This window comes from Nicotiana attenuata, chromosome 11 (genome assembly GCF_001879085.1).
Source record: "Nicotiana attenuata strain UT chromosome 11, NIATTr2, whole genome shotgun sequence".
NCBI classification, from domain to species: domain Eukaryota; kingdom Viridiplantae; phylum Streptophyta; class Magnoliopsida; order Solanales; family Solanaceae; genus Nicotiana; species Nicotiana attenuata.
Genome location: NC_031999.1, coordinates 18,654,289 through 18,664,358, shown reverse-complemented (window position 1 = coordinate 18,664,358; position 10,070 = coordinate 18,654,289). Strand labels below are relative to the sequence as shown.

Sequence of the window (10,070 nt, the reverse complement as noted above, 5' to 3'; positions counted from 1 at the left end):
TTCGATTTCGATTTCGATAACAAATAATCGATTCGATTTATCGATAAACCGATTCGAATGCACACCCCTACTGCCACATAAGCATAGTCAACGGTCAAAGTTGTTTATTAGTATTCATTCCCTCAAGTTAAGGTGTTCGAATGAAAAAAGTATATGTTTGTTTACCGAATTGGCAATTGAGTGCAAGTTTAAGTGACCAGGAGGCCATTTTGAATGTATCCATGACCTTTTTAAGTCAGAATTCTCTTCTACCCACTCATGCACACCCACAGCTTTTAAGCTATGGATTTGTTCTGCCCACCCCTTCACCTCTTCATTTTTAGTGCCATAGCCTACTCTTCTCTTTGCTCTTCTCATTCTACTTTCTCTGTATATCCCAAACTCTTTCTCCCTTCTCTCTTATTTGAACAAAAAATCCCAAGTTCATAACTTTCTGAAAATGGGGAGTATTTCCCCACATACTCAATTCATTTTCTGCATTCTTACTCTCCTTTTCCTTTCACTCACCAAAAATTCTCAAGCCATGTCAACAATCACAGCAATGGCCAAAGACCAAATTTCTTGCACAATGTGCTCTTCTTGTGACAACCCTTGTCAGCCAATTTTATCCCCACCACCCCCTCCCCCTCAAATCTTTCCACCCCCACCCCCACCCACACCCACACCCACACCATCTCTTCCTCCACCCTCATCATCTGGCTATATTTGCCCACCGCCGCCACCAGCTTATGTGTCACCGCCAGGCAATGGCGGCGACAATGGTGGCAGCGGTGAAAGTGGTGGTGGAAATTATTCTCCATCGACCAATAATCCTGGATATCCCACTCCACCACCTCCAAATCCAATTGTACCATATTTTCCTTTCTATTTTCACAGTCCTCCACCACCTAACTCCAAATCCATTCAGTTAAAGAACCACCCTTTTGTCACTTGTCTCATTTTTGCAATTACATTTTTCTTTTTTACTTTAATTTGACCCTTAAACAAAGTCAGAAGTAATTAACATATTAATTTCTTTTATGAAATTAAATTTTATATTTCAGGTTTGTACAATGTGCAGATAGCAAGAAGAAAGGGCTAAAAGATAAAGAAGAGGAGCAAGAAGTAGTGGAGTAATAATTTGGGGTGCCAACTATTTCCATAAAGAAAGGATCTTGATTGATGACATGACATTTTTCTGAAAAAAAGCAGTAATCTTTACTATTTTCTTTTCCAAATGTTGGTGATAGAATAAAGTGGCTTTGAGAATTATTATGGAATTCCTGAGCCACATTCTTTAGTTGTATACTTGTAATCTAGAATGAACTTAAGGATGGAAAAACCTTCAATATATATGTTGTATTTTGCACCATCATTTCTTCAAAATATACATCAAGTTCTCTAATATTCATGTACTTATGATATTGTTGTTTCTTTTTTATTGTGAAGCCAAAGGTTCATATGTGCAAATTAAGTTTTTCTGTTTCTCGCTCGGTCCAACATCCGATTTGGGGTCTTAACTAATTTGGATTGCGCCATTTAAGACCTATTAAAGGAGGAAGCGCTCCCTACTAGAAATATTTTTACTGATTGGTGGGATACCCCTAAGGGGTGCACCGCCAACCTTAGATCTTCTATAAAAGGTTCAAGTGTAAACATACATGCCGGGTCCCCAAAGATAGTGAACTATGCTTGAGCATAGCGAAGCCAAAGGAAACTCTAGTGAAGGTTTCCAGCGATACTGACGTGCAATTCGTTCGTCTGACTTGGGTATAGGGGCGAAAGACTAATCGAGCTGATTCCCTCCGAAGTTTCCCTCCGGATAGCTTTTCAGATTCGAACTCGAGACCTCGGGTATAGGAGCAAAAGACTAATCGAGCTGATTCCCTCCGAAGTTTCCCTCAGGATAGCTTCTCAGATTCGAACTCGAGACCTCTCGAAACCTCTGTTTATTCATCTTATACCACAATGTTTGTGTCGGCAAATTAAGTTACTATAATGGGAAATCAGTTTGGGGTTGGCTGGAGGGCACTTAGAGAACATGTGGAGACTGATGAGTAGAAGCTGGAAAATTTGGCAGTGATATGATTTTGGAGTGTGAGGTGTGGCCCCTTGAGTGTGGAGATTCGTTTTTTATTTGTTTAGGTCCTGTTTCACGTGGCATATGTCTTATATTTCGCATTTTATGCAATTTCCCATGCAAATACTGCTGTTTAGAGAGATATACAAATAGCTGTTTGCCAGCCAGCAGCGGCCTCGGCGTTGCAAACACAACTCAAATATTTTTAAAATATAGTATGTTATATAATAAACACAATTCATTGAATATAATTTGAATCCTTTAGCATATAGTCAAACAACCTAACTAGCCAATCTAAAGAGTGGCGACTCCTCAGCTAGCCACTTTAGTAACAATTTAAAGACTTGATCTTAAAGAGTTACTTACTCCGATTCATAATAAGTTACTCCGGTTCATAATAAGTGACCAATTTGCTTTGGGCACACCCATTAAGGAAATACTAAATTCTAGACGAAAATAGTTAGTGTGACTAAACTACGCTTCATCAAATATTGCACCATAGTTATAGCAGCACTTACTTCTCTTCTCAAATGTGAGAAGTAAATGACTTTTTAGGGATACATACATAATAGTAATTTGGATAAACAAATTAAATTTTTTGTTGATTATATAAATGCACACTTATTTTGGACCAAAATAAAAAAACAAATTGGCCACTTATTGTGGACCGGAGGGAGTACATGTCTGGCGAACCAATGTCAAACAGGACACAAAGATACACCAAATCAATTCCTTTGACCAAGGACAAAAACAAAGGCACTAAACTAATCTCCAATTTAACATTCCAGCCGATTGACAAAAACAAACCAGTTTCAAGTGCAGGCACAATTCCAGCAAACCCAAAAAAGGAATTTAACATTACAGCAGATTGACCCAAAAAAACCAGTTTTCAATGCATGGATAATTCGATCAAACACATAAAGGAATTTAACATTCCAGCAGATTGATAAAAAAACAGTTTCAAGTGCAGGCAATCCAACCAAATCCAGAAAAGCAAATGATAGTGCAAAACACTAGGATAGAAAGCAAATGGAAACAAGTATGTTTTTGCTGTTTGCTAAGACATCAAACTCTCGTATATGTAATATTTATTACAAACAATATACTGCCCCGCATCTCCTGAATGAGTCCATGAAGGAAATATTTTCTAACGTTATGGGAATCCCACGTATGACTTGTACATTCACAAGGACAATAACATATACTATATAAATATGCATATTCCACCACCACCGATATATCTAGGGGAAGAAGGTAACTAATACAACAGAAGCTCACTCAAAAAGCAGAAGCAAAAAAAATATATGGTAAAACTCGACACCACCCCCCCCCTATCCCCCCCCCCCCAAAAAAAAATGCAAGGAATTTAAAAAAAAAAAAAGACGACTCTACACATTTTTCAAACAGTCCCTTCTAGTTTTCCATCCGTTTCTCCATGCCAGCCTTTGAGAAACAAACAATTTTGATAACATCCCTTCAGGAATAAGTTAACCTGGATGAAAGAGGATGCTGTGTCCAATCTGAAACCACCGACTGACCTGCTGGCCGAACCTGGAAAGAATCATAGCAAAGATACAGATTAAGAAGAAGTTTTAACTGCTATACATTCCATTAGTTGGTTCAATCAAAGGCAAGGCTACTATTTTTACACCATGATACAGATCATTCAATCAACTGCTGCTCAATCCCAAATCAGTAGGTTGGCTGACCGAATCCTCTAATCCATTTTGCTCTTTCCAGGTCCATTTCATTCTAACAGTAAATATTTTACACCATAATACAGATGCCAAAAGAACAAAACTCTTAAAGGCAACAATTGTCAGCAGATAAGAAGTAATCATAAAAAGGGGAACAATAACATACCTCATGAACTGAAGTTGAATCCTCCTGATGGAAGAGGTAGTTCACCCCCTCCAAAGTTGAATCCAGATTGTTGAGCATCAGCTGATGGAAGCTGCTCATCGTCCTCTTCCAACCAATAAGTTTCGAGGATCTTCACTGCCTTCTCATAGATTTCAGTGTTGTCATGGCTCTGGAGGTTTTCAATCTTCTCTAGACCTTCAGCCTCGTCGATCAATTGGGCATAAACATTCACGCCTTCTGTGTTACCTAGATCCTTATCAGCTTCCCCAATCTTCAGAATATTCTCAAGCCCTTCCAAGCAGACTGTGACTATTCTTGGGTCAGGACAAACCAGAAGATCGCACAATGGCTTTATACATCCTTGGCTCACCAGGAACCTAGAAAAAAATTTACATATGAGCTTGAAACTAGATATAAGGTTAATTGGACGAAACTGAACTTTTTAAAAGGAACTATACTTGATCTGATCGTGATTTCCACCGGATGTAGCATTTGAAATTGCCCAAGCAGCCTCTTTCTTTATCTCAAATTCAGCATTTTGTAGCAGATGGACAAGAGGGGCAATAATGCCAGCCTCAATCACAGCCTATTTCAATTAAACCTCTTTAGGTATCATTATACATTACTGAATCACATTGAAAAAGTTCTCTTTCTCTCACTTATTTTCACTTATCTGTAAAGTGATAAAAGAAGCACATAAATGTCCAATACAACATACCTGAATTTGATTTCGACTACCAGCTGTAATGTTCGAGATTGTCCAGCAAGCTTCCTTTTTAATGCTTTTTTTGTAATTTTGCGTCAACAGGTTAAGAAGGCAGGGAAGAGCATGATGGTCAATTATAACCTAAAATTCAGAGTGAGTTCATCAGTGTTCCCAGAGAAAGAATCAAACTTTTAAATTAGGCAAGACATCCTTTGCTTTAATAAACAATTAATTTTGAATTTTTGTTTATTTAATTTTCCACTTTCCACCACGTTTGAAAATGGAAGAGGCAGCAAATATGAGACGTGAGCAGGCGCAGAACCCAAAGAGGGCATTGAACCTTCACAATGTGCAAATAAAAGGATACCTCTGCCTTACAATATACCTTTCAGAGCTTCCCCACCTTGGTAGGAGAAAAAAAGGATTACAGGAGAAGTTTACTCAATTTTCGCTCTCCTTTCGCTTCAAAATTTAGAAACTCTCATCTCTACCCTATTTCCTCCTCCTACACACTCAATTACAACAAATCACTTGAGTGAACAAATGAAGTTCCTGAGAGAGCAAAAAGGTTCAAAACAGAACGAGGTGGTACAATACTACTCCTCCTGTTGGCAGCGAAGCAGATGAGGCTTTATTCTAGCAATGATCATAACAGAAACACACCATAAAGCCCCTATCCAAGTAGGCAAATGTGAAAATGAAGTACACGAATGAATTAGCAAAGAGCCAAAGATTTTAATTAGCAACCTCTCCTAAACATGGCACAAAAATGTCTGCCAACTAAGTTATGCAGCCAATTGACTAGTCCAATCTTAAATATCATCTTCTCTTTGATATTGAAACATAGTTGACTATCAGAATTATTCCAAATATTGAATTATCATGGATCAAAGCCAGATTCAATCATATTTTTTTGTCTACTGTGCAATAATTTACCCAAAAGAAAAAAACTCGACATCTGATATACTGATGGATTAGATATTGAGAATTCATGTTTTCACAGAGACTCACTTAAGAACTAGAAGAGGAAAAACTAAAAAATTTCAAACATGAAGAATTGGGAAAAGCAGAGAAATTTATATGTATTTCCCATGGGAGGATAATAAATACCTGAGTTTGGATATCGTCTCCAGTGACAATATTACCAACAGTGCGCAGGGCAGGAATGAGAACAGATGGCGAAGAATGACTACACACAAAACGAAGATGAAGACAATGCAGAGCATCAGAAGATATGATTTTGGCACAACGAAAGCCCGAAACAAACCCCAAAAAGTAAGATCTATGACTCACAGTAGCAGCTCAACAAGGCGGGGACACACTCCAGCTTCAATAACAGCCTGGATTTTGTCATTAGTTCCATCAGAAAGATATGATAGAGCCCAGCATGCATCTGTCAGGACTTCTTCATCATTTGAGTGGATAAGTCGAGCAAGAGTGGGGAGTGCCGCTTTTGTCTAAGCAATGAATTTCAAAAGGAACAACCTTTAATAATAAAAATCTGAAAATATTAAAACAAACTTTCTTTTTTGAGTCCAACCTGCTCGAACTGCGGCTGAGGCTTGCCCCTACAAAAGTTTGACAATGTCCAGGTAGCATTTCTCAACATAGATAGCTTTGCATGCTCATTGAATTGTGCCAGCAATGGCGCTAAGGCTCCATGGCCAAGCACAAGGTCACGATACTTGGGTGAGTCACCAGCAATATTGCCCAAAGCCCAAACTGCCTATAAAAGTGAAAACATCAACATAAAAGAACTTCTAAGAAATAAATTGGCAAAGCTGGTGTTTCATTGACATAATATCATGACATTTATAAAAAGAAACATGAAACCCTAGCCCTCTTATATTTGAAAGTTTTTACCTGTTCACGGACATCATCGCTTGGTGAACTTAGAAGTCTGACGAAAATTGGAACAGAACCATAATCAATCACAACTTTAGTGTTTTCTGATGTACCAGATGCAATATTTGTAAGAGCCCATGCTGCCTCAAACTAGATCATAGGACACCAAAGAAGATGTAAACACTAGAAATGAAGATAAACGACAAAAAAAGAAAACAACAAATTCAGTACAAACCTGCAGCTGAGGATAGTCCTCTCTAGCAAGAAATTCAACAAAACGAGGGACTACTCCAGACTGTATCACTTCCTCTATAGGAGGATTGCGCTCTGCCAACACAACCATAACCAAAGGCAACACCAATTAAGCAACAGAGATACCAGGAGGAGAAACATTCTTTGTCAACGTGATCAAATAGAAATACAGTCAAAAAATAATATAAAGCAGCTGACCAATTGAAAGCAGTTTCCGGAACTGTGTAGTACATTCAAGTTGCATGCTGCTGTCATCTGACCATACCCCGGAAATCATATCAGGAAGATTCTCCAGCTGAAAGGTTATTAATCAATAAAATCAAATTAGATACTTCGTTAGCAGAGCTGCATGACATTGGCTTTAGCTAAAAAATACACCTCCCTCCCAATAAGAATGGCTGTATTTGAACCACGAGGATTAGCTCATCGACTTTTCAGTGTAAATTTGATCATCTATTTCTTCATTTTCTTGAATAAATATCCATACTTAAAAACTAATATAAATTTAATTACATTATATATACTTGTAAAATCAAATGCTCCTTCTGTCCTATTTTATGTGGCACACTTTTAGTTTGTCCCAAAAAAAATGGCACCTTTCCATGTTTAGAAACAATAAACTTTAAACTTCCCGTTTTATCCTTAATGATTTATAGCCACAGCTTGTTTTAGACCACAAGTCACAGGTTTTTCTTTCTTAAAGCAATCAAATTACATCACATAAATTGGGATGGAAGGGTAAATCTTTGACTCTCCAAATAGTGATATTTGTTCTGGAAGAGGGAGCTACAAAGAAGACTATATATTTATACTCCTCAAATTATCATACCTAATAATTTAAAATAAGTCAATTATCCCATCGCTGAGACTAATTAACAATAAATAAGAAGTCGTTGCGTTATAAAGAAGGCACGAATACTGAGTCAGGAGTCAGTAATGATCGCACTTGAATTCAAATAAACAATTGAAAATCCGATATGAATACCCGAAGCTAAGAACTAAATAAAGCAAGTAATCAATAAAAAATAACAACTAAGCCGAGTAAGCTGGAAATAATAAAACTTCATCATATTGATCCCAAATTAAAATTCAAATAAACAACTGATGAATATAATACGAAATGTGAAGCTAAGTAAGGAATGAAGCAAGTAATTATAATTTTTAAATATAAGTAGCCGAGTAAAGCTTGGAGTGGTAACACTTTTTCGGTACTGATCGCCCTTGAAATTCAAACTAATCAATTGAATCCGACATGAATAAATTAAGTTAAAAACTGAATGCTACAAATATTACCAAGAAAATTACAAGTAAACAATTATGCTCGAAACGATGAATACCGAGTAATTATTTATCGCAATTTCAATTCAAAATTAATTAAAAATACAAGTTAGTAAGACATTACACGTAGCGTAGTAAGCTCGAAGTAGTACCACTTCTTCGGTACAAATTCAAATAAACTACTGAATCCGATTTGAATAAATTAAACTAAAAACTGAATGCTACAAACAATTAACAAAAGAAATCACAAGTAACTCAATTAAGCCCGAAACGATGAACACCGAGTAATTATTAATCGAAATCTCAATTCAAAATTAATAATTAACAGTTAAATCCGATCGGATTATGTGAAATCGATACCTTCTTATCGAGCCGAGAGACGGCGGCTGCAGTACTGGAGAATTGCTGAGCTTGTAGTAGACCTTCCCGACGCTTCTTCAGCAGACTTTCTTCTCTTTTATTCTTCCGGATCTCCACCATGTTATCTTCTCTTCTTCGTCGACCTTCCTCTGCGTCGACGGCAACTTTGTACCGGCTCCGGCGAGCCTCCGTTCTCGAATTCGGCCTCAGCGACATAGATATTACTCAATTGAAAATTTGTGAATTTAACACGTTAATCGCAATAAATAATTTGCTCTGAAAAAATTCAAAACTGAATTTGTAACTAAAATTTTAAGACAGAGAGAGGAATCAGGGTTTGGAAATTGGAAAATTCGGATTTGTTTTGTCCGAAAAGTTTTTGGGAGTTTTGGTTACAACCACCACTCTGGTTTTGAAAGTAGGCTTGAGGATTAGGTTTATTTACCATTTTGCCACTGACTTTGTTTTTGGAAAATAATGGAGTTTTTTTTTATTTTTTTTTTAAATATAAATAATGGAGGTTGATAGAAGGGACATTTATCTATTTGATGGGAAAGGTAATTGTAAAAAAGTTGTACTATATTTTGACTTTTACTGAGTCAAATTTCAGTAACATAAGTTAGCGGGCGTTTGGACATAACAATTGTAAAATTCCAAAAAAAAAAAAAAAGTGAAAATTCTTTTGAAGTGAAAATGATATTTGAAAATTAGAGTTGTGTTTGGATATAAATATAATTTTGGATTGTTTTTTAAGTTTTGTGAGTGATTTGAGTGAAAATTTTGAAAACAGTTTTTTGGAGTTTTTTAAATTTTCCAAAAATCCCAAAATTCATTTTCATGTAAAAATTGAAAATTTAATGATCAAATATAAAAAAAAGTGAAAAATATCTTATATCCAAATGGGCTCTTAGTAATGCAGTAAAAAGTTACTGGTCTGAACTCCTTTTTCTTTTTTCTTTCCCTAAAGTTAGTACTAATTCCAAACACCAAAAGCACATGAATGCATGTTTCATTTTTTATGACTACAAATAATAATAAATTATACCTCAATTTTAAACAAGCTTGAGGTTGTTTATGAGTACAAACTAAATACAACCAGACATTTTTATAATAGTTATTTTTGTAATGGCATTTCACTATAGTAGCTATAAATGTCGGAATAGACAAAGTTATTATAGAGAGGTTTAACTGTAATAACAACTATCTATATAAATGGAAGGATGAAGTGGTGAAAACATGGGCAGACTGGTTTTATGGCCTATTGTAAATGTCATTTTAGTTATATGATCATTTTATAGGAGATGGATAAAAAATAGAATAGAAGATCAGTAAATACAATACAATCAGAGATGAAATTTGGAATCTTGATTTTATAAGAGGACTTTGTGAATAATTGAATTCCAAATTTAATATTCGTTCATATTTTGACGAAATTTTAAATATAAATATACTGTTTGAGCAAAAGTTAGTGAATTCGGCTGAACTCGTATTTAGATTTCTAGCTCTGCTCCCGAATAAAAAAATATCTTTATAGGATTCTTTTCTATTCAAAATTGTAACAATTATAGAAGATCATTTCCTCTAAAAGCAAAAAAACAAAACAACAACCCAGTAAAATCCAACCAGTGGGGTTTGGGAAGGGTAGAGTGTACGCAGACCTTAACCCTACCCTATAGGGGGTAGAGAGGTTGTTTCCTGGAGACCCTC

The 10,070-nt window shown here is 36.1% G+C and overlaps 2 protein-coding genes across 2 annotated transcripts; one reads left to right on the top strand and one right to left on the bottom strand.

Moving 5' to 3' along the window:
• On the top strand, positions 260 to 1,401 carry LOC109234209 (leucine-rich repeat extensin-like protein 3). The gene is made up of 2 exons (XM_019400092.1): positions 260 to 906; positions 1,044 to 1,401. The coding sequence occupies exons 1-2, from the start codon at positions 440 to 442 to the stop codon at positions 1,114 to 1,116; spliced, it is 540 nt and encodes a 179-aa protein (XP_019255637.1). The 5' UTR covers positions 260 to 439; the 3' UTR covers positions 1,117 to 1,401.
• LOC109234208 (importin subunit alpha) lies at positions 3,079 to 8,746 on the bottom strand. Its single transcript, XM_019400091.1, has 11 exons — positions 8,364 to 8,746; positions 6,924 to 7,020; positions 6,709 to 6,800; positions 6,492 to 6,623; positions 6,169 to 6,354; positions 5,922 to 6,085; positions 5,739 to 5,817; positions 4,641 to 4,769; positions 4,381 to 4,508; positions 3,923 to 4,299; positions 3,079 to 3,610 (listed from the first exon to the last, which is right to left on the bottom strand). The coding sequence occupies exons 1-10, from the start codon at positions 8,577 to 8,579 to the stop codon at positions 3,924 to 3,926; spliced, it is 1,599 nt and encodes a 532-aa protein (XP_019255636.1). The 5' UTR covers positions 8,580 to 8,746; the 3' UTR covers positions 3,079 to 3,610; position 3,923.